The 25,624-nt window shown below is 42.8% G+C and overlaps 1 protein-coding gene across 8 annotated transcripts in view; it reads right to left on the bottom strand.

Annotated features, from left to right (window-relative positions):
- LLGL2 (LLGL scribble cell polarity complex component 2) overlaps window positions 1-25,624 on the bottom strand; it is a 70,521-nt gene that overhangs the window by 44,323 nt on the left and 574 nt on the right. For all 8 annotated transcript variants that reach the window (XM_035104469.3, XM_088661559.1, XM_035104468.3 and 5 more), the window contains one exon: window positions 10,679-10,782. In XM_035104469.3, coding sequence (XP_034960360.2) covers window positions 10,679-10,753 — 75 coding nt within the window. In that variant the 5' untranslated portion in view covers window positions 10,754-10,782. Of the gene's footprint in view, window positions 1-10,678; window positions 10,783-25,624 lie in introns of those variants that run through there.

Here is a 25,624-nt window from a genome sequence, read left to right as displayed (position 1 = left end):
CCTAGCTTTGTTACGTTCATGAAAATCCTTATCCTGGTTGTATTCATTCAGGGCTCAAACTAGCTGATAACAATTATACTTCAGGAATTTCACACTGTAGTCTGTCTTTCAAGGATTTTATTGTTGGAGGAAGAGAATAATACAGTGCGGATCTGAAAAGTCTTCAGAGTCCTGAGATACTGAAGTGCTCTAATTTCTTAATCTTTCAAAGTTGCTTATTTTGTAGTTCACATATTTATTAAAGATTTTATTATTAGAGTAACAAATTAAAGTCTGTGTCTTTAATCACATGTTTATCACAGTACAGAATTATGTATGCTTACTGAAAAACGGGCAGTTGTGACTGTAAGGGATTATTTGTATTTATGCATTAAGCAAGATTTAAGGACTTACAGAGCAATCCTATACATGTCTACTCAATAGGACTTTTCGGATTGCAGCCCAAGAGCCCAGAACTTCCCGTAAGTGCTACGCCATGGAAGTAAATGTCAATACAGGGTTGGTAGAGTCATAAATATTAATAATCTAAGGAATTTACACACTGCAGAGTTTTGGTAATTTTAAGGCATAAAAAGGTAGATTCAGCAAAACGATCTTGGTGAAATACACGCTTGCTATCTCCAAGGCTCTAGAGAAGCTAGTGCCTGTGATGATAATGTAATAATTTTAAGGCGTTTTCCCTAAGAAAACTGGAAACGGGTTTCAAGGGTTTAATGTGATATTACAAGTATGTTATCATTCCCACACAGATCATGTAGATATGTTAACTGATGATATTTTTAATCATAGTTGAACACACGTCACGAGTATCACCTAACCTCCAAATTGCAGCCTGGTCTTATTCTGGTATTCCATTTTTCTGTTATGAAGATAGAAGTGTCATAGTGGCAGAAAGGATGTGAGGGGAGTGTGTCTTTGTGCTGACTACCTCCATCGCAAGAACCCTTCAGAAGGGAATTGCTGCCAGGAACATTATGTGCAAGTGTATTTTGATGCATTGAATAGAATGAAAGTTTATGAGTCATGGTGGTGGGGCAAGTATGCGTACAAATTCAACAGGGCTTTGTTTGTTTTGTTGCTATTTTGTTAATGTTGTTAATATTGTTTCATAGATATGAATGCTGTAGTACCTTTGTGAATCCTATAGTATGATTTTTGGTGTAACTGTGATGTTTAGCTTATTTCTTAGTTGTTTTGTTAATAGTGTTATATAGATGGTAGTTGTTTTTTGTTTGTGATTTGTGATTGTTTCACTAATGATTTGTAAAGTACTCTATACAATTTATGCTGTATTTGTGATGTTCCATTATGTTATTTTTATCTTTTGTTTGGAAGCCACTTTGGTATTTATTTGAATAAAAAGCGGTATAGAAATAAATAATGATGATGATATGTCAAAACATGGGCCCAGCAGAAAAAAAACTTACAATGAGAATAGGCCATATTTGCAATACTGTACTTGACTGTATCAGATTATTTCCCCCTCCATTTTTGTTTTTAACAGGAAAACACAATCTATTGGCTTCAATTTAAAAGGTTCAATATAGATGACACTTTAAATCAGAGTTTTAGAAAGAAAACACAACAAGACTAGCCTCATAATTTGGCTGTAGCAGCAGAAGCTACAGGAAACCTGGTTCGCCCCTACCCAACCACCAGAAAAGAACACTTGGCTCCAAATGCCAGTTGCAGGCTGCAGAGGGTCACATACTCTAGCTTCTGCCATCAACTGGGTGGCAGAGAGCTGCAGGTATTATGTCTCTGTACTTAAAGGCAGGAAGGCCCAACTGACCACATCAGATGCTGCTGCTGCAACTATGCAGCTTCAATAACTGGCGCCTCAGTTTGCTAGCTTTCCTCTTCCCACCCAGCTCCTTGTTTCCTTCTGTGTCATATCAACTAGATTGAGCCTACGGGCAGGGAGCACCTTATCTTTTAATCCCTCTACAGTGGTTACAAAATACTAGGTGCTTTCTATGTGATGGTGGTGATAATAGTAAACATAGTTAAAAACAACCATTTAAAATCCAGTTTTTTTAATTAAAAAAACTATTTCTATCCATGTCCTTTAAGGAACATGGATTCATAAAGACAGTTCTTAACTGCCCCTTTGCCTCCAGATTTGGGGAAGGCCATTAAATAGGAAAAATGGCTTGGATCCAAACAGCATGCCACATAAATGGAAGGCTCCTCTGCTTGCACAAAGCGTCCCCTGTCCCCCAGTTTCCCCTCTCCTCCCAGTGCTGCATCATTCACACCCCATTTGAGAGACTATCTACCCCCCCCAATCTTCTGTAATGGCTTCAGCTACACAAACAATATTTGTGTTATTGTAACCACAAAGCCTAGGGCTTGCCGATCAGAAGGTCGGCGGTTTGAATCCCTGTGATGGGATGAGCTCCAGTTGTTCGGTCCCAGCTCCTGCCAACCTAGCAGTTCGAAAGCAAGTCAAAGTGCAAGTAGATAAATAGGTACCGCTCCAGCGGGAAGGTAAACGGCATTTCCGTGTGCTGCTCTGGTTCGCCAGAAGCAGCTTAGTCATGCTGGCCACATGACCCGGAAGCTGTCTGCGGACAAACGCCGGCTCCCTCGGCCAGTAAAGCGAGATGAGCGGCGCAACCCCAGAGTCGTCCGCGATCAGGGGTCCCTTTACCTTCATTACATTCCATCTAACACTACTTATTTCTTAGTTCCATGAACATTGACCACAGCTTTCCAGCTATTTATAGCGTAGCAGGTGTGATTACTGATTATAATGAATGAGGCCAATTACCAAGATTTATTTGCACATTTTAGCTTGCACTTACATGCATTCATTTCAGATTTTAAAAGGAGAGACAGACAGAAACTGCATGCCTGGCTCTATTTTACATCACATGCACCAAGAGACCAGAGGAGCAGGTGTACCTTGAAAGGGGGTGGGGGAAGGGAAGAAGATAGAACAATGGACTTCTTGTAATACTGCCTTAGCACAGAGAGAGAGAGAGAGAGAGAGAGAGAGAGAGAGAGAGAGAGAAACCTCAGAAGGTGATCAGCAGCAACCTTCACTTTTTAAGAGCGTTTTTGTTTCCTTTTCAATTCAGGTGGAAAATATAAAACACAGAAATCCACTTTTTGCTTGGGAGTTCTGCCTGCAATAAGCAGCAGTGGTAAACCAGCAGGCCAACTCCAGCACAAAACTGAAAGGATTTACATTGGCAGCTGTTTCACTCACTTCTGCCATTGTTGTTGGGTTTTTCTTTACAACTGCGAGGAGAACAGCTGCTTTGCAGAATTCTCCTTTAGAAAGGGAGAGAGCGTTGAGCAGAAGTCTAGCCAGTGGTGAATCAGATTTTCACAACTGCTTAGTCAATGAGACACAGCCTGTGTTTACATCAATTAACGGGGCAGGTTAGGAGACATTGGAAAAAGCAAGGAACCCCTCTTAGGTATGAATTAAGTGGAATGCTTCCAGTTAGGTAAAACACAGGTGAACCAGCCTGTCTGGTAGCTGAGCTTTGCCAATCAGCGAACTTAACACCGCCAGTTGAGACATGCTTGCCCCAAAGAGCTTTTACATGAGCCAAACTAAGAGGGAGGTACCACTCCTTTCTTTTCCTTGAAGAGTTTCATCCTAAACCTCCCCATCCGTCTAACAGAAGATTCCTGCAAGGCACTCACTTGCCTCAATGTTCCTTGTAATGGTCTGAATGGCAGAGGAATACTGCTCTCAGCAAACATGCCATTGTAAACAGGACAACAGAGCCAAACAGAACTGCTCTTCAGGCAGCACACTGGCTAGTATCTTCCCACCAAAGGATATTCAGGACTTCAGCCTGGCATTGAAAGTAAACACTTTTGGCAAGTCCCTTCTAATAGAGCAATTTATTTATTGGGAATTGCCCAACATGATGCTTGAACCCACAACCCCGAGATTAAGAGACTCGTGCTCTACCAACAGAGCTGTCCAGCTCAACAGAAAAAGAGATCAATATAAAACTGTTTCAATAAATTTGTCTGCCCACCCGTAACGTGGACACAATTTAAAGGGAGGAAACTAAACACAGAAGTACCTAGCAAGCAACTCAAGATAAGAAGCCATTAAAGGCCAGTATGTTCAGAGAAGTAAGGTGGGCTCAGAGCCTTGTTTTTAAAATTGGTACATGCTGGCATTTACTCTGGCAAATATTTATAGACCTATAAAATTCAACCTCAACTCAAAAGCCATTGGGTGGTATTCCACTGTGTTTTACACAAAGCAGACCTACTGACATGAATGCATCTAACTCAGTCATGCTCATTAGGTTCAATGGAACTACTCTAAGTAAAACCAAGCATCATATATGGCTTCTTTGCAAGTGCTCACATCTGCTTTAATTTTTGCTTTGCTTTTATCTGCAGGAACGTCAAAATATATCAACCTGGAAAGAGCTTTAATAAAGCTGCAAAGACTCCAGCCTGCCTCTCAAGTAGTGTGTGTGTGATGCTGCCTTACCTAGCAGCAGAAACCTATGACTAAGCACCTCAGCCTAGACTCCAGCCTGGAGCACAATACTTGCAGGCTGCTTCTGCTGGGCTTCTTGCAATGTGGAGAGCCAAGCAAGGACACACAGGAACCTACAGAGACAATCAGAAGGAAAGAACAGCCATGAGAACAAAACCTTCCAGGGTCGAACAGGGATCCAAACTGGAGCATTCCCTCCAATTTTCAGGAATTGCTGTTGTTAAAAAAGCATGTTGCAACATCCAGACAAGAGTCTTGGAAGCGCTGGCTGCTTTGGGAAATCCTTAAAACAAAGAACGAAATGGGCAGGTTTAAATCCTAGTTTAAAAAGGAACCTTCACAATAATTGATGGACATTTTAAATCAGGCACCCTGAAACTCAGCCCTCCAGATGTTTTGGGACTGCAACTCCCACCATCCCTAGCTAACAGGACCAGTGGTCAGGGATGATGGGAATTGTAGTCCCAAAACATCTGGAGGGCCGAGTTTGGGGGTGCCTGTTTTAAATGAAGGCTGGACAGCACTCCAGATTGCCAGCACTGCAAGTGTATGAAAATAAAATGCTGGCTTTTAGGAGCTGCATTAACAGGGCGTTTAATATGTCTCTTTTATTTTTTAAAGACCACCTGAAAGTCAGCAGGTTTTAAGACTTGTCTTTAGAATAGCAAAAAAAAAAAGGCAAAGAATGTTGGAGGGGCTAGATTTTGGTTAGAAGTGGGAAATGCTCAACAGTTGCAGCTGGAAGGGCAAGAGGTCATGCCATTTGGGGTGGGAGGGGGGGGAAGGTTCAGTTTCAAAGCATTCTTTCCCTGCTGCAGTAGTAATACATGGGAACTGCAGTCAGAGAACCCACCAATCCTAACCCTTGGATCTGATGCAATTTGTAAGGCTTGGAGGCTCAACATTACACTGTGCATCTGCTGAAAACCACCAAGAGCTTCTTCCCACGTGATACTTAAACAATACAAAGTCTTAAGTGTTTGAAGCGCTTTGCGGGCATGATCCAGTTTTGAAACTCAACCAAAAAACGACGACTCTACATGTCAGTATTATTATCCCCTGTATTGCAGAGGCAGGGACTGAAGCCAAGAGAGCAGCTTGCCTAAAGCCACTTTATGAGTTCCTAGCAGAGGCAAGATTTGGACTGGGGACTTTCTGATTCACAGCTCAGTCTCTTGGAGCACCCGCACATCCACCCCAAACGTTATTGACTGTGGGTGTCATAGCTCCCTTGCTGCCATCATAAACCCCAGTCCTTATTGCACAGCCTCTATCTAATGTCCAAAAAGGCAGTCTGAACAATGGCGTCACACCATCACAACTAGGAGAGCTTTCCCAGCCCTTTACTTAATCTTTTCTAAGAGCAATGATATTCATTAGTTGAATTGTCCCATAGGTTAGCTAACCTTTAGTTTAAACAACTATAGCCTTATGTTGGGGAAGTTTATCCCTGACTGCTATCTAATTTTCAATTCTTTTCAGAGCTTACAGCTCCTGTTGAGTTTTGATTAGAAGGAAACCTCAGCCCCTTAACATTTTCCCGCTGAGGAAACAGATAGAGATTTTCCAGTGAAACAAGTCACTTAGCCGGCACCCATAGCTGCCAAGTTTTCCCTTTTCTCGCGAGGAAGCCTATTCAGCATAATGGAATTTCCCTTTAAAAAAGGGATAACTTGGCAGCTATGCCAGCACCTCGTCAAGGTTTACTTTATTTAGAGGTTATTTTGAGATTTTCATGTCTTTTCTATATCCTAGTTTCTTTTGGGAAATTGAAACCTATTGTGTTTCTTTGAGTAACCATTAGTTGAGTTTTAATATTATTCACCTTATCAATATCTCGTTTCAGGGATTTATCACGGCATAGTTTTGTTTTTGCACTGTCTATCTACTGTCCAGCAGGAGGGGGGTTAAAAATATAAAAAAGCAGAGGGGGTTGAAATAAGAGAGAAGACACCACTAGAAGAGCGTCTCTGTGAAATAATGATATAAGGAGAATTGCTCAGGATTTCTCATCCCCAGTCCCTCTGCAAACTTTGTGCTATGCATCACCTCTTTCTTTTCCTCCACAATTCTATTATTACACTATTTCAAAACCAGGGCGGAGTGCCTAATCCAGCATGGGTGGCACTTAAAATTGTAGCCAGAGAGCAGACACCTTGCAAGAAGGAACTGCTGAAATACTGGGGATTTTATTCTCGGGATATGCCAAGCCAGGTTGCCTGACCCCTGCAATGCTGGATTTGTTGTACTGTACTGTTGAACCGCCCAACAGTTAAGCGCTGCGCAAGGGAAAATTCCAAGAAGTTTTCGTCTCTCCGTTCAGAAGCCAAGGGTTACCAATAATATGTCCTCTTCCCCTGACACAGGGTGAACAACCAACAGACTACCCAGCCACAAGGGATGCAGAGGAGAGGGAAGGAGGCAAAGACACCACCACCAGAAGACACCTGGCTTCTGTTCCAGCTGAATTGTCTCCCTCCGCAGGAGCCACTTTGAGGGGCTATAGCTGAAAAGCAGAATCTACAATCAGGAAGTTCTGTTTTCCATTCTGTTCTGTAGACAAACATGCCGTAGAGTCTGGCAACTTCTTCTTTTTTAAGAAGCCGAAATTGCACTCAGTAAGTTATCACTTCCCTTGTCATGCTATTCAATATACACAGACAGAGAAACTGCTTTTTATGTACTGCATGAACAAAAGTCCCAGAAAGGGTGGGGGTGGGGGTGTGTGGAAAATCCCAGAAACAATTAAGAACAGCTTGTGGCTATAACCACACACTGCACTGACAGCCACATCTACAAGTTCAGCCTTTGCAGGTGCAGCGGGAATCCAGTGTTTCCATACCAGCCAAGATTTTATACCGGCTTCCCAGCCAACCTGGAAAAAAATAATAATTATAGAACTGAGCAAGGACAGAACTGCTTAGACGATGTACATGCACGCATAGAAAAGTTGCCAGCATTGTGTCACTACTAATGAGTCATCAAGGGCATGGATTTGACTTAGAAATGCCATGAATTTGGCTGTGCTACGGTACTTGGGTGGATGAGATTTCACAGCAAAGGCGAGGTAGACAGAGCATTCCACCAGTTTCGGATAGAAGGTTTCTATCATTACAGTACGATAGACTTACGCTGGTGCAGGAAGAGGCACAAGCCTTAGAAATGGTTGGTTTAATTATAAAAGGCACCATTTCCTGATTTAAAAGCCCCACACATGAACTATGCACCCCAAAGTAAACATCCCTAATTATACCTCAACCTCCCATTTGTACATTAGTTTCCATGTGTTAACTCTAGGTAAAAGTTAGCTGAATAAAACCTATAGTAAAAGGGGGGGGGGGGGTGAGACAAGAAAAAGGTTTCTAAGCAAAGTGTATGTGCACGCACACACAAAACCTGCCAATTAAAAATGGAAATAGCGGTTTCTCATCACCAAGGAGGTTTGATAAACTCATTGAGAAAAGTGGCATTCTACTGAGTCACTACCGCATTACTCCACACAGCGAGCTGAACATATCCCTAAGATTGTAGTTAATGAGCTTTTCTACCACCTTCACTAAGACGCTGAAAATTTGAATATTAGATTCAACATGCTTTAAATTACCAGGTTCTGGAATTTCCCCCATGAAAATGTCAATTAATCTGACAGTTTTACACTACTTACAAGGGTCCTTCACACGGGAAAAGCAAACATTCCACTTAGGCAGCACACCACCGAGAAAAACACTTTCCCATATGGAACACAAATAGTTAATTAAGAACAGGTAAGTTAGTACTGCTCTGTAGATATGGGACTGAGTCAATGGTTAACTACCGTGTTTCTCATATTATAAGACATGTCTTATATTTATTTTTTCCTCAAAAAAACACACTATGGCTTATTTTCAAGGGATGTCTTATTTTTTTCCTCCTCCTCCTGCTGCGGCCAGCATTGCTGCTGCGCCTATCACTATGTCTTATTTTCAGGGTATGGCTTATATTCCTTGAATGCTTAAAAATCCTGCTATGTCTTATTTTATGGGTATGTCTTAAAATATGAGAAACAGGGTATGCAAGGCACTCCAGCACTGCGAAGTATTTAATCTTACCTTGAAAAACACTGGAAAGCCTATCACAGGCGAATGACACCGTTATAAATTGTTCCCTCTCCCTATCTCGTGCACAGATTTTAAAAGGGGATATGTTCAAGTTGTACATGAATTGCAAGCATCTGGCTTTTTTTTTTTTTAAGCAAGCTGTCTGCTTTCCCTGCCACCAAATCTTACTGCTTTGACGAATATACACAACATACACCAGAGAAATTGAGAATAGATTAACAGGACACCTGATGAAAATGTAACGTTTGCAGATTTCAGTTTAAGCAGTAGAGCAGGGGTCAGCAAACTTTTTCAGCAGGGGGCCAGTATAGTGTCCCTCACTCAGACCTTGTGGTGGGGCGGACTATTTTTTTGGGGGGGGGGAATGAACGAATTCCTATGCCCCACAAATAACCCAGAGATGTATTTTAAATAAAGGGACACATTCTACTCATGTAAAAACATGCTGATTCCCAGACTGTCCGTGGGCCGGATTTAAAAGGCAATTGGGCTGGATCCGGTCCCTGGGCCGTAGTTTGCCTACCCATACAGTAGAGCAATATGAAAAAGGGGTCTAAACAGGCACACTTCCTATACACCTAGTTCACACTTTAGCAGATCAAAGTATGAAATGCGCTCCTAGGATAATAGCAAATTGGGTTCAGATGTCAACAGTGAACCTTTCAATGTGCTGACTCTGGCACTTGGTTACTGTCCAGGGTTTCCTAGGTGTTATTTCCATGGGTGTTATTTAGATTACAGTGGTACCTTGGGTTAAGAACTTAATTTGTTCCGGAGGTCCGTTCTTAACCTGAAACTGTTCTTAACCTGAGGTACCACTTTAGCTAATGGGGCCTCCCGCTCCCGCTGCCGCTGCGTTGCCGCCGCCGTGCAATTTCTGTTCTCATCCTGAAGTAAATTTCTTAACCCGAGGTACTATTTCTGGGTTAGCGGAGTCTGTAACCTGAAACGTCTGTAACCCGAGATACCACTGTATAGCTTCAACGCATGAAAAAAACCACACACACTCCAACACAGAGGTGTCTCAAGTTATCGTTCCCAAAATGGAACAAAAGCAAAGCTTCAACCTCTTAAAAGATAGGAGTGCTTTGGTGTGGCATCCAACTGAGCAATCAAATCATCTTAGCTCTCCCCAGCATTTACAAAATACATGCAGCAATCATGTCCAGCTACGGTTGCCACTGCTAAACATGGCAACCAAAGCCCTACATACCTTTCCTCCTGTTTTTTTCCCCAACACCATCCTTTTATCCACATGACACTCCTTTTCATGAACATCAAGCTGTGGAAATTACTACTTGAGCACTTGCAAAACACACACACACACACACACTCACGTAAAAGAGTTTGCAGGATACAATATACACCACACAAATTCTATAAATGTTTTACTACATCCGAGCTGATAGTTACACCATTTTGCGATGGAAGATTAGAAGCAGCAAAATGTTAGCTGAAGGTCAAGCTTCTGTACATCCTAAGAGAGATCCATTTACCGTTACCGTGGTTTAGCAATTAATGCGCTGGCTCATAACACACCTGCTGCCAAAGGAAGAACACAACATACAGCACTTTTCCCACAGTTCTTAACCTCGGCGATCAGCAGCACACAGAGACTGCTTTTAAGCTTTTAAAAGAAGCATATTCTAACACTCCTCCCAACCACATCCAAGCATACGGAAGTGCATGTAAGCCCGAGAATTGTACACCGCCCCATACATGTTTATTTAACAGCAGTGCTATAGCCAAACCAAAATAGCTCCCGTTTAACTCCTCAAAGGAGAAAATACTGCTAAACAAGAGATAAAGGCCCCCTCTGCCTTAAGAAATAAATAAATAAAAGTCACAAGATCTGACCGTCCATCTGGAACTCAGGAAATAATTCGTTAGCTTAAGGCACATACATACATAAAAAGCACATTGTTGGCAAGCCCTGCGCCAGTTTACCAAATATTTGTTTAGCTAACCTGAAGGCCGAAGAAGGATTGTCCCACACAACTACAAGTGATCCCACACCTTCCAGCTTGCCTAGGAAGGCTGCTCTTTAAAAGCGTTCATACTAGTTTCCGCTTAGGCTGCACTCACGTCCAAAACTTACCTTGTTAAATTGGAAAAGGTCACGCTTGAGCCTCTCTCTTATTGGGTCATGTCCAGGTCTCAAAAATCTTCTCATTTTCCTCTTTAACCGCTTGGCCCCTAAACCTAAGGAAGAACAAGAAGATTTGATAAGGATTGTGTGCAACCTACCTAGAACAGGGGTCTGCAAACTTTTTCAGCAGGGGGCCAGTCCACTGCCCCTCAGACCTTGTGGCGGCCCAGACTATTTTTTGGGGGGGGGATGAACTAATTCCTATGCCCCACAAATAAGAGATGCATTTTAAATAAAAGGACACATTCTACTCATGTAAAAACACACTGATTCCTGGACTGTCCGCGGGCCGGATTTAGAAGGCGATTGGGCCGGATCCGGCCCCTGGGCCTTAGTTTACCTACGCATGACCTAGAACATTCCACATGAGGAAAACTGAAATAACTTACATCTTTCAGGTCGATTTTCTCTGACTAGAAGCAGAAAAGAGAACGCACCAGAAGTCAGGCTACAGTTGAGCAACAACACAGCAGATAAGCATTTTAAAAGATCAATTCTAGAGACTCTCCCAACTTCCCAGATTGGTTGGCAACCCTGACTGGGATCTGTTTTCACACCAGTCTCATATTAAATGAATGAGAGGGACAGAGGAAGAGGGAGTTCAATTATTCTCATGAGACTAAATAGAATTAAGCTTATTCTGTGTCACAAGAAACAGTAACGCCACATGCACAGGAATACAACATTATGTTGTTCAGCGTTACTTATTCCGAAGCTGCACCATCCTGGTACATACAAATCGCTAAGCATAAGAACAACCTGCCAGATCAAGCCATCCAGTCCAGCATCCTGTTGTCACAGTGGCCAACCAGGGTATATAAACCAGGATTAGGATCCACACTCAACCTGTAAGCAGCAAGTGAAAAAGGTAGGAAAGGAGTGAGGAACCGAAAACCCAGGGGCCCAGTCTAGTGCTTGGGACTCTCTCCCAGCCACAGCCAAACCACAGCCCTGAATCAATTTTATAGTAGGTTCGAAAGTCAAGCATTATCAACTACCGGTAGTTCCATTCAGTTGGCGCCAGAGGCACTGACAACCACCTCAACCTGTTCTGAAGTCACTCTGCTGGTGATCTTGAAATAGTGTTCTGCACACTTTTTATAAAGTACTTTTACATTGCAATGTAGCCGAAACAAAATTCCAAGTACTGTACTGTACTGTATATTAGTACTTGGCCAATAAATTATTATTCTATTCTATTATTCTATTCTATTACTGAGTCTGCTTCACGACCTCCTTAAGTGGTTGCATGTGACTGGAATATGAACCAGGGTTGAAGAGATGTGGGTGCATGCAGAAGCCTCTTGCATCTGCATGGGTGGAATGTAAAAGGTAAAGGTAAAGGTACCCCTGACCATTAGGTCCAGTCACGGACGACTCTGGGGTTGCGGCACTCATCTCGCTTTACTGGCCGAGGGAACCGGCATTTGTCCGCAGACAGCTTCCGGGTCATGTGGCCAGCATGACAAAGCCGCTTCTGGTGAACCAAAGCAGCGCACGGAAAATGCTGTTTACCTTCCCGCCTATTTATCTACTTGACTTTGATGTGCTTTCGAACTGCTAGGTGGGTAGAAGCAGGGACCGAACAACGGGAGCTCACCCCGTTGCGGGGATTTGATCCACCAACCTTCTGATCGGCAAGCCTTAGGGCTAGGCTCTGTGGTTTAGGCCACAGAGCCACCAATGTTCTGTATGTAGCCTACTAGTATATTAAAGTAACATCCACCTGCATTGCTCCACTACTTTTGCATCTGGCCACCACTGGTTGCCCAGGAGCGAGGGAGACCCCTCAAGTTGAAAAAAGTTCCCCTTCCCTGAGGGACAGAAAACATCACCCAGCTTTATCTACACCGACTGTTTTGTTAAATATATAAAGAATAACATTCGTGAGAACTGCATACTTTGGGACTTCCAACATCGTGCCCAGAAGAGTTCTGGAGAACTTGAAAGCTTGCTCACTATCTTGTCAAATTTTGGAGGTACTAATAAAAACCAATAGCTTATTGTAACTTCTTATTTTTTTCTCCCTGGTGCACCAACACAACTACCTAGAATTTTGTGATGTTGACTATGCGCAACCTGTGCTCAGAGACTTACTTTGGTATCTGGCTAGAATATCTGCATTTTCACAGAATATTTCGGGTGATTAGAGGAAGGTGTAGGTGAGGCTAGGGGCTGTGGCACATAAGGCACCACCAGTAAGAGACTATGCTCTGTTCAAGAGACACCAATTCTCTCTTTTGATCTCTTCAAAGGGGTTGTATTAATCCCTGACACTATGAAAGCCTAGAGGTTTTAGCTGAAATTCTAATTCAAAACAGGCACTTAGGTTCCAGTGAAATAATCTGTTGCTGCATGGAGGATTGAAGCCTTTATTAAAAATACGGTAAAGCAAATGGAAAGCAAGGCTTTCATGAAAGGAGCCACTCTGCCATATTCCTGGGAACACACAATCGTTCATGCAGTTCTACATATTACACTGATGCTTTCTACAGCGGTTGCAAGTAGGAGTCTACCTGGTGTTTACAGCGCTGTGAAAAATATTCAGCGGTCCTTGGTTGATGCATCAAGATCTGGTGTGGAGACAGGTTAATTGTTAATCTGTTTCTACAAAAATCAGCAACTGCCATGGAAGATGCAACAGCCTTAAGGTATTTGGCACCTCTGCAGATACCTAGCTGCTTGATGCCTCTGCAAAAGCTAATAAAGGTAAAGGGACCCCTGACCATTAAGTCCAGTCGCGGACGACTCTGGGGTTGTGGTGCTCATTTCACTTTAATGACCGAGGAAGCCGGCGTATAGCTTCCAGGTCATGTGGCCAGCATGACTAAGCCACTTCTGGCGAGCAAGGAAACGCTGTTTACCTTCCCGCTGTAGTGGTACCTTTTATCTACTTGCACTTTGACATGCTTTCAAAATGCTAGGTTGGCAGGAGCTGGGACTGAACAATGGGAGCTCACTCCGTTGCGGGGATTCGAACCGCCGATCTTCTGATTGGCAAGCCCTAGGCTCAGTGGTTTAGACCACAGCGCCACCCACGTCCCTGCAAAAGCTAATAAAATATTAAATACAGGAATTTCCCAAAGCAACTGGACAAACAATAGCAATTGGAGCAGGAAATGCAAAGCCAAGTGTTCAACTACCTTCACTCACAAAACAAGGTATGAAAAACATTAAGCCTTGGAAGAAAGCAGTTTAAGAAGGGCAAGGCCTGGGAAGTTGGAGAAATCCAAGATGAACAGACATGTTTTAGGGAAATGTTGGGGGTTTTTTTGGGGGGGAGTTTGAGGGAAGGAAAAGGAAGATCCAGTAGAGCAGAAGAAAATCTGCAGTTCACACAGCCCACTTAGAAAAGTTTGCAAACAAACGATGGCTGGCACACCACCCATCTTGTCATTTATAGCAGCTGTATCCAATTATTCTTGAGCTGTTTGTGGACCACCTTTGTATCTCACAATAGCAAATAATAACATCTTTAAGGCTCTCAGTCACAGCAATAAGCCCATGTGGCCCCCAACAGAAGAAAGTTTTACCACTGCTGCTGTGGACAATCATTGCAGGGACATGTTTTCTATGTGCAACGCATATTGGATAAGTTTTCCCCAGTTCTATCAAACCACATAGTGTTCTTTAGGCTGGAGTGAGAACATGAAAAAGACCCTGCTGAATCAGGCCAGTGGCCCATCTAGTCCAGCAGCCTGTTTTTACAGTGGCCAACAACCTGATGCCTTATGGGAAGCAGACCAGGACTTGAGGCACAACCATACTCTCCCCGACTCTGCGGTTTCAGCAAGTAGTATTCAGAAGTATAAGGGACGCGGGTGGCACTGTGGTCTAAACCACTGAGCCTCTTGGGCTTGCCAATCAGAAGATCGGCGGTTCGAATCCCCACAACAGGGTGAGCTCCCGTTGCTCTGTCCTAGCTCCTGCCAACCTAGCAGTTCAAAAGTATGCCAGTGCAAGTAGATAAATAGGTATCGCTGCAGCGGGAAGGTAAACGATGTTTCCGTGCGCTCTGGCACTCGTCACAGACCTCCATGCGCCAGTAGCAGTTTAGTCATTCTAGCCACATGACCCAGAAAGCTGTCTGTGGACAAACGCCGGCTCCCTCGGCCTGAGAGCGAGATGAGCACCGCAACCCCTAAGTCGCCTTTTACTGGACTTAACCGTCCAGGGGTCCTTTACCTTTTTTTACCTATTCAGAAGCATAATGTTTCCGACAGTAGGAGGAGAACATAGCCATTATTACTAGCAACCATTGGATGTGAATTAAGGAGGGTTTGGGGTTTTTTTAATGCTGAACATACAAAGCTGCTTTCTAATAAGAGTCAAGATTATCAAGAGATCTGTTTGGACAGCCATGTCATTAACTGGGACTGGAACCTAAGACCCTCCTTATTATTATTACTTTATTATTTATTGAATTTATATCACCATTCATCTGAAGATCTCAGGACTGTTCACCCCACATAAAAGCAATGACATAATAAAATATGGTGGTCTGCCAAGGAGCAAATCAACTGGAACAGTATTCTGTGGCAGACCACAGGTAAGAATTTCCAGTTTACCCCTGCAGATGCATCTAATAGTTGTCCAACTTTGGATTGTAAGACAGTTTTGAATTTTGGGTGGAAAGGTGGACCATAAAGGCTTAAAGCCAGAACAAGTAAGTTGCCTCTAAATATGCTGCTTTGGTACCAGTTAATTTAGCCAAGCAGGGCAATGTGAAAATACAAGGATTCTCATAAATCAGCACAGTATTCTGACAAGCATGGAATGTTTAGTTTTAGAAATGAGTCCCATATATTTGCAAACGTAGCTATATTACTTACAGTACAACTTAGAAGCAGAAAACAATTTACTACTATTTTGTACTGAGGAGCACCATAAAGGTTGCTACCCTGGGGAGGCCACTTATCACACACACTCCAATATGAAATTCTTGGACTACAGCAGCTGGGGATGTTTCTATTACTTTATGCTTATATAAACAAGTGGGCTCATTCTCTCTGCATTCCAACCAGTAATGAGGTCGCCCCCCAGCATGTCATAAATCAAACTATTCCTTCATGAGTTTTGCCACCACGCAAGAGTGAAGGATAGACAGCCAAATTAAGGGACAGAAGTTGCAAGATGAACATATTTTACACCCAACTAGCAGAAGGGATGCAGCTCAGTAGCACGGAAAGGGGTCCAACGTTTAATTCCTGGCATCTCCAGGTATGGTTGGGAAAGATTTGTGCCTGAAACCCTGGACAGCTGCTGTATACAGAGTTAGATAGACCAATGGTCTGATTTGGTACACAGGCAGCTTCCCATGTAGAAAACTACCAATTCCAGCTAATTCAGTATTTGCCACGCAGCTGCACTTCTTACTGTCTAGACCAGCCCTTCTGAACCTTAGGTCTCCCGATGTTGTTGAACTACAACTCCCTTCCTTCCAAGCTAGGAGGACCTGTAGTCAGGGATGATGGGAGTTGTAGTCCAAAAACATCTGGGGACCCAAGGTTGAGAAAGGCTGCTCTAGACTGTACAAAAAAGAACAAATTAGTAAAACCACATACAACTGGATCTATTTCCCCTTCTTGTAACAAATTCTTCAACGTCTCCATACACAAGCAGTGATGTTAGGGTGTTGTGCAGCCGATGTGTACCAGTTTAGTGCACAGAGACTGAGTAAGCTTTCTTCTCCTAAAGTATTAACACCCAATACTCCATACTCATCTGTGGAGAGAACAGTACATTCACGCATTTTACTGTGACAGAAGAATTTAGGACAGGGAGGGAGAACTTATGGCTCTCCAGATGTTGTTGGACGACAACTCTCACCACCAGCCATGGAGCTGCTGGAAGTTGAGTCCACCAATATCTGCAGGTCCACAGATTTCCCATCCCTAATTTAGAAGGCTTCTTTTGTAGAAGCTTGTAGAAGCGGGTAGGCATCAAAGCAGGACCGTTCAGCAGATGGGAGTGAAAACGATCACCTATCTAGCAAGCTGTAATGGTTAATATGTTAGACTAGGACTTGGGAAACCCAAGTTAGATCCCACCTCAGCCATGAAGATCTTATCTTGGGCAAGTAACTATTTCATCATAACCTTTCCCATGTATAACCAACCAACAATCCAAATATTCAGACACTGGGATGCCACCCATAAGCAATCCATTTGATAATTTCCAAGGCTGCTTTCAAAATGGCAGCTCTTCCAACAACCAGCAAAAGAATGAAGGAAATGCCTCATGGAAGAGGGAGCGCTTCCTAGCATGGAGACTAAGCATGACAACGACTTTGTTTCTGATACAGTACTGCCTTGCACATACTGACCCTGATAAGTCTGGCAGCAACCAATTGCTACAGAATGCAGTATCAGGCATGACTATTCAATATGTCCCTCAACAATAGCCCAATGCTGCTTGAAAAACCAACCACCTAGAAGCCGCTGGGCAGAAATGTATGGTATAATTTTCATGAGTTCTTTTCACTTTCCACTTCCTCCAAGCTGGGAGTTGTACGTACTTTCCACTTCAGTAAAGTAACCCTCAGGCCCTGAGCAAATTATTTCACTGAGACTTCACAATCCATTTTGTGGCTTCTTAACCTCTTCAAGTATTGAGATACCAACAGGAGCAAAAACTGCAACTATCTGGTGCGTTAACTTGACAGGGCAAGGAGCACTTGGTAAAGACGATTAGCAAAAACAGGTGTGAAGGAAAGAGTGCCCAGTTGTCTGCCATGGAAACTTTTGCAAGAAGGAAAACAACAGAGAGAGGAAAAGAGGGAAGGAAGTAGTAAATAAAGTAAGATGCTCATAAATGTGGTTTATGTGGTCAAATTACACTTAACCTCCATTGTCGCAAAAAGACAGGAGAGAAATGTGGTGCTTTCAACATAATGCTAAAATGAATGAACAACTAGATTTCTTGTTCCAGTCTTGTGAAATGATTTACCCTCCAATACACCCACTACAAAACTGAAAGTTAATGCAGAAGACTGCACCCAACTTCCTTTTGATTTAAAACGTTTTTTACAAACATTGAAGCTACAACACACACAATATCCACAAAATCAACTTCCATTTCTTTATCAGCTGTGGATGGAATAGGGCTGTGATAGCCTGAGGATGAAACCAATGCATAGAAAACAACATATACATTTTGGAAAAGTCTTCAGTGGTGGAGAAACTCCAACATACTGGATCCCAACCAATTTCTTTGCTTCCTCAGTTCCACAGAGCACAATTCAGGGCACACACAGTTTGAACAATTCATCTGTTGGCTCTTTTAAAGCCATCACAGTTGGTGGCCACTATTATATAATGTGGGAGTGGCCACAATCATTTAATATGCTGTTACCTGAATCTTCCAATATTTAGCATAAATAGATGACCCTGGGTTCTACTGCTATGAGAGATGGAGCTGGGGGAGGGGAACAACCCCCTCTCCACCCACTTTCTTCAAAGGATGCATAACTTTATCCCTGAAAATCTTTTGTGGCAGCAGCCTAAGCATCCAAAGTACTGCAAAGCTGCCAAATACTTACTTGACACAGCTGAAGTGGCCAATAGGTTTCGAGAAATGTATAATTTCACACTGCTGACTCAAATGGATGAAAGAGCACTACACCATCACAGAACAAGTATGTTCAAGTGTTGTTTTTTTCCTCTGAGGCCTCTTAGAAGGATATAAAGATGTGAGTGTTTTCAAGGCTGTTTTGATTAAAGGGACGTAGAACATTAGGGATGATGATTAAAGCTCAGCCAACTTCAACAATTTAAGTACATTACTTCTAAAGGTTTAATTTGGAAAATAATCCTATGATGGAACAGCCCTGGCCCTCTTCTTACTACGTAGCTATTGTCACCCACGTGACAAGTTATAAAGACAGTCAACAGCAGTGGTTCAGTGTGTATGAAAAAAAGAAACAGACAGACATCATGGCATGCTTTTCTTTCTTTTCTTTCTTTCTTTCTTTCTCTTTATTTATTTCTTTCTTTCTTTAGTAACTTTCGATAAATGCTGTCTCCAAAAATCTCAACAACAGGAAAGATATAGGAAGAATAGTAACCCATCAAATTGCAAAGATGCTCTTTTCATTTTGGTCCACAGTCTTATCTATAAGTTTCAGGTGTATTTGCTAGTGTGTTTTTTTTTTGTTTTTTTTACCATGGCTGTACTGAAACGAAGGAAATGAAACCCAGGTGCCAGGTATATCTCAGGGCCAAATTACATGTTACATGGTTGTGGGTTCCTTTAAAAAAACAACAACTGAGGTTGCCATCAGAAATTGAAGTGCTAAGCTATTCAGTCTTTTATGCTTAAGCCAATAAATTGTCTCTTCAACTATCACTAGTAGACGCATTAACGGCACGAGACTACTGAAGAAGCCCCGAAAACTGTGCTCAGGGAGTGTGCTATCCGCCAACCCCAACAAATCGGCCCCTCCAGGGGCGAAACAGCAGCCTCTCAATTGTATGGACTGCTAGGGTGAAACGGGGATAGAACGCTGGCACCCTGTCTTCTTTACAACCTCATACGTGGGTTCATCTGCACCTCACAGCTACCGGGAACAAAACTTACCTTCTTCTTGAACTTATTTTTAAAAAAAAACAAGAAAAAAATGAAAAACTGAGTCAAGAATTTGTAAGAACCTAGTAAAATCTGATATTGCAAGTTCACCTTATTTTAGGTAGTTTGTAAGTTTTCATGGCACTTTGTAAGTAATTGTCTCTTTATCACAAATTTGATAAACGGTGTAAAATTATTTTTGAACTGTGTGAATATTTGTCGCCAACGTGCTGTACGGGTTGCACTATCTTTATCAACAGCACAGGTTGCATTTTTCCAGCATCAGAAATTGAAGAGCAGCAGGAAAAGGAGCTGATTAACCCTTTCCACCATTTCTGCATCCCCAACAAACTCCTTTCCCACACAGCCCTGCTCTCAATCTGAGGATTAGGCAGAAAGGGAGAAGATAAAGCAGAATGTGTCTGGTTTGGGCCACAGATGCATAAGAAATTTCATTATGGCACCCAGAATCTGAAGCACTCAGTCAGCCATGCATGTCGAGTAGCCCAGTTGCTGGTAGCAGAGATACAGGCTTGACAAGTGATCAAGAGAGAGACTTATGTCCCTCCCTGCAGCTATGGTATTCAGAAAGCAATGCAGGCTTACAACAGACCTATTCAACATGAAGACCAGAGAATGTGTTAATCAGTTCTCATAACAAGAGCAAAGGTTGTTATCCTATCACTTTCATTAAAGCAGGTCTCTGATTGATACCATATGCAAGACTCTTCAGTTGGGAAGTGGTTTATCCTGTCTTAAATGGAAGGGTAATCTGCATGTTTATGACTTTTGTTCTGTGCCATCCCCAACCCACCAGGCTTGCTTTTGGCCAATAAGGGAGAACTGTGAATATTATTTTAAAGGTCATCACTGAACTTCCCTGCAGTGACAAGACTAAAATACTCCATATTTTGTAGCCTCTAACCAGGGGAAGGCAACCTAAGGCCCATGGGCCACAAGCGGCTCACGGGGGTCGTTTAAGCGGCCCATGAGCCGCCTCCGAACTGAGCCACCCGCTCAGTTATTCCCCGCGTGCTGCACTAAACCGGTGCAGCGCGGCACGGGGACTTGCTTCCACAGCGCCGGAAATTGCATCTGCACAAACGCTCACACACACACACGCAATCCGGCCCACGGATGAACCGGCCCAGGCAAGGTAAACCTTGCCGACCCCTGCTCTTAACTAACCTCTGATCCTGAGGTATTGCAGTTAACAAGTTTCCTGCCTCTAAACTAAAGAGCCCACAATCAAATTTGAGAAGAACAGAGATATGTGCAGTTGGCAAAAAGTCAAACAGAAATTAATACAGACTGACAAGATGACAAGTTAAGCCAATTATTCCAAGTAGAATTTAAACATAATGTTTGAATAAAATGTTGCAGTGGTAAAGTATTCAGGAACTCAGAGCAGCTTTTGAAAAGTGGGTTTATCCATGCATACTTGAGAACTCTCCAAAATTTGTTTCCACTTTAGTTAATTTTGAGAAAACTAGGCAAAATCACATTTAAAATTATAATCATATGTCTACACATAATCAGGAACACTGAAAAGCATCAAACCCAGCAATATTTTTCTAGAAAAAGAGCTGCCGAAACTCGCCATGAACATCTTCCTTGTTCTCTTATAATGGCACCCACCTGAGAAGTGTTGGAACTGAGTTCCAGCTAGTTCCAGCTGGAAAAAAAGCCCTGGTCATATCCGAGAACATTTGGTGTATGTTCTACAGCACAGAGACGGTTTCCATTCACTGCTATGAGGAATAAGGCTTGCATTTCTAAACATGGAATGTCCAGAAGGCAAGTTCCAAACTTGGTGTGATTTTCTTCTGGAGTAAGCCTTTTTAGGACTGAGTTAGAAGATGCACAATCAACACAGGGTTTCTTTCCCTTTTACAGGTAACCCTTGAATTTTCAATCTGTATTGTGAGATCTGAAAAGATCAGATGTAAGATCTGGAGAAATAACACACTACTCAACGCAAATTTTATAGGAGACTAATCACAAAGCAGCAATATTTCAGATTAACTGATCAACATTTCAATAAGGCCTCAGTCAGACCTTGCTGCAAATGTGACAAACTAAACAGCCAAGTAGATGGCCAGGTCATAGGACAGGATCCAGAAGAGGCATAGGCAAACTCGGCCCTCCAGATGTTTTGGGACTACAACTCCCATCATTCCTGACCACTGGTCCTATTAGCTAGGGATAATGGGAGTTGTAGTCCCAAAACAGCCGCAGGGCCGAGTTTGCCTATGCCTGATCCAAAATAAGACTTGTATCCAGCGCTGCATGAACAGCATTCCACTCCCACAATGGAGCTTCCCCTTTCTTCTCCCTGCATGCTTCCAAAAACTGATCGAGGGACCCTTGACACTCTGAAGCAGATTTGTGGGTGTGGGAGAGGCCTGCAGGCAACAGCAGAGCAAAGGGACATTCCATTGCACAAGAAGCAGTCTGTTGTGCAAGCGAACAGCAGCATTTAGAGTTCACACAAGCCACCTTCTTTACAACCCTCATAGCAAGATGACCAGATGATGTTGGACTTCAGCTCCAGACAGTCTCAACCAGCATGGTCATAATGATAAGAGTTATATTCCATCAACATCTAGAGCAGGCATGTCAAACCTGCGGCCCTCCAGATGTTTTGGCCTACAACTCCCATGATCCCTAGCTAGCAGGACCAGTGGTTGGGGAAGATGGGAATTGTAGTCCAAAACATTTGGAGGGCCGCAGGTTTGACATGCCTGATCTAGAGCATGGGTAGGCAAACTAAGGCCTGGGGGCCCGGATTCGGCCCAATCGCCTTCTAAATTCGGCCCGCAGATGGTACAGGAATCAGCGTGTTTTTAAATGAGTAGAATGTGCCCTTTTATTTAAAATGCATCTCAGGGTTATTTGTGGGGCATAGGAATCTGTTCTTTTTTTCCCTTCAGAATATAGTCTGGCCCGCCACAAGGTCTGAGGGACAGTGGACCGGCTCCCTGCTGAAAAAGTTTGCTGACCCCTGAGCTAGAGGGCTACATATTTCCCATCTCTGCAGCAGAGCATACCACTGAAGCACATCTGTATTCCATACAGAATCAAGATTATCCCAAAATCTGAAACTCCACTCCAAATACCAATGGCATTTATGATGTCTGTAAGAACAAAAACAACAGCAATAAAAACTTTGTGTTGCTTACTAAATTTATTACTATACATGCACCACCAAGTCATTTTATTGCCAGAAGCGAACTTCTCAATTCATAGTTGTGCTATACGAGACACCAGTAAAAATCACACTCTGGATAATTCCACAACACCACATTTAAACTATGGAAGTTATACCACACATAAGTTACTGCAGAGAATATACATGAAAAAGGCAACAGTGGCAGTGAACATTCTTAAGATCACTTAATTAATCCTTTGAGTGATATAATAGACAGGTCAGTATTTTCCATTTTCCACTTTATTTGATGGCAAGGACATTCCATGATAGTTGATTCATGTTTGAGATAGAAAATACCACATATCACACAAAAATGTTCCCATAATCCTGCAAAAGGAGGTAGGGCTATCTTTCCTTTTAATCACCCAACTTACTTGGAAAAAAGATTGTCCATTTAAAATATTCTACACTCAGCGATGTCCAACCAGTCGTGATCTACCAGTAGATCGTGGTATCTACCGGCTGATCCTGGTAGATCACAGGATCCTTATCGTGTACAAAAAGTTGTGGAGGGAAAGCTAAAAAACTCTGTGCAATCCTTCTCCCCAAAAGCTTAACAACTCTAGGCACTTCACTCCTAAAATAAAAAAGCTCAACAACTGGGCAATCCACCCACCCCACACACTCCTCCTCCCTCCAATGACAATGGGTAGATCACTGCCAGTTTTTTATATATATATACTGGGAGTAGATCACAGACTCCTGGGAGTTGGAAATGCTGTACTACAGTATATGCACCAGTGATACAGCTTCGGTGTTAATTTCTGTGAGAAGTATTTCCATAGCAAAGAGTCAGAGATATTTTTAAGTGTGATACTACATGGAGAGTCTTCTGTGACGGAGACTGCTCACATGCCTCTGATGAAGCAATGGCAAGTAGTTTCCATTGCTGTCATACCACATATATAATGCCTGTAAGTCAGGGATGCTGCTTTTCAGGTGTTTCTCAACCTACCAGTCAGCATGGTCAATGGTCAGGATGACGGAAGTTACAAGTGAAGTTCCCCAACTCTGCTGAAAGACTGTAAAAAGTGGCTCTCCGTTTACATTTGGTTGTACAGTATACCAATACTAGTTGCCATTCATCCTACAGGTTTGTCAAGTGCAATAATTGCTGATTTTCCCTTCTGGAAGTATACCCTACTACACAGACCCTAAACATGTTTACTCAGAAGGCAATCCCATTATTGTAATTGCGTACGCTCAAGGGAACCAGGGATGGTCTGGGAACACCTGATGCCGCAGCAAAGCAAGAGCAGACCTCAACAATAAACCACACAAAAGATCACATAGGAGCAGAATAAACATTATTAAAATTGTGCACACTCTGGACTACAAGCTCTCATTTAAGGTGAAACACACACCTGTGGCAAAAAATATTTTAACAGAAGCATCAACAATACATAGTTGCTTCCTATACAGACCTTGAAAATGTAAACAGCTTTAACAGCTCAAACTTGCTGCCGCTCATGAAACATTATGCTGTATAGGTGACTCTAGACTCTGAATATCAACACAATTTTCAACCATGAACAGCAGACAGGTAACTTCAAGGAACCCCCTCCCCCCGGGGTTCCAGTTTCAACAATACAATAGGCATGAACACCTACAGGGTCACCTGTCCCACCTCCAAGGTAAAGATGACATGTTTCACTTCAGCACAGCAAAAGGTGCAGAGCGGGGGTAGAAAGCCATTTTTTTCTGCAATAATACACCATTGTCTGAGCTTCAAATGAAAACCTGCTGAAAGACCATTAATAAGGCAACCTCAAAGAGATTTATTTAACAATGAAATTATTTCAAAGGGCTCCAATTTCCACTGAAACAACTCAGATTTAATGAGACCCGGTAAGTTTTCCCAGCCTCCAAAGCAGTTACTATTTCAGGTTGAACAACTAGCAATGCTTCATTGTTTGAAGAATCCAGCTTGTCTTAGAAGTTACACATGGAGTCCAAATTAAACTGGGAGGGGGAATAGGGCAGGAGGGGAGTTTCTCAGCAATAGAAGCCTAAACTGATCTGTTACTCATGTGACTGGCCTTTGGGGAACACAACAAGGCTATTCTCAGTTGTGATACTTGACAAATATGTACCTTTACTAGTTAGGGTGTGGTGTCCACTCATATTGCTGAAGACTGCATGGAGATTTCAGTTTGCCTCAGGCTTATCTGCAGGGGCATTCATTACCTCAGATGTCAGCAGTGTTTTGGGAACAGGGGTAAATTTGGCTCAGTTCATGTGGTAATTTCAGTACCACAAACTGTTATCTAACACAATGAAGGACAGGTTTCCATCAATGTGGGCTGATACTATCATACTTGCCCAAGGCTAACACCAAATGCCCCAAAGCACACATACCACATTGCTCTGTAAGAGAGGATCTGCCATCTTGGATTTCCTCAATGAAATTCCAGAGCCAACCTTTGGCCTACGCCAGGGATAGAGAGCATGTTGTCCACCAAACCCTATTGGACTACAACTCACATCCTTCCTAACCACTGACTATGCTTGGGGCTGATAGAAGTCAGAGCCCAACACATTTTCCCTACTAACCCTATACAGGCTAATGGAGTGGTTCAGACAACTAATAGGCGCCAAGATGCCAATTACTGGCCTATACCTCCTAGAGCTTATTATACTGAATTTCAGTCAACAGAGACATATTGACCTTCAAAGAAAAGGAAATGACAAGCAAACCTGCTACCAAAGAAATAAAAAGCCATTTGGAATCAACAATAGTCAGGGGGGAAATCAAGCCCCCTCACAGAGGTTTGCCAGCCTGCCATACTGTAGTCCCCGAGCACCTGTGCAAACAGCACAGCCTGCCAAAAAGTATCAAGTACAGTACTTGAACAAAAGCAAACCTTTCTGAAATACCTCCAGCCAACAACCGACATGGCAAGGCAATGCTAACCAGGGTCATCAGAAGAACAACAGAAGTCCTAACAACTTACTGCTTGCTTCACCGGTAAAAAATTAAAAACAAAAAACAAACACCTATTACAGTACCTGACTCCCCAGTGCCAGATTTCAATGCTGGCAACCTCACCTCCCCCCCCTCAAAAACAACAACCCACAACTAACTCGGCCAAGGTAAAGTCCAGACTTCATCTACTACC

The sequence above is a fragment of the Zootoca vivipara genome, chromosome 2 (assembly GCF_965207765.1).
Source record: "Zootoca vivipara chromosome 2, rZooViv2.hap1.1, whole genome shotgun sequence".
Taxonomy (NCBI): Eukaryota; Metazoa; Chordata; class Lepidosauria; order Squamata; family Lacertidae; genus Zootoca; species Zootoca vivipara.
This window is presented reverse-complemented; position numbering and strand designations above follow the sequence as displayed.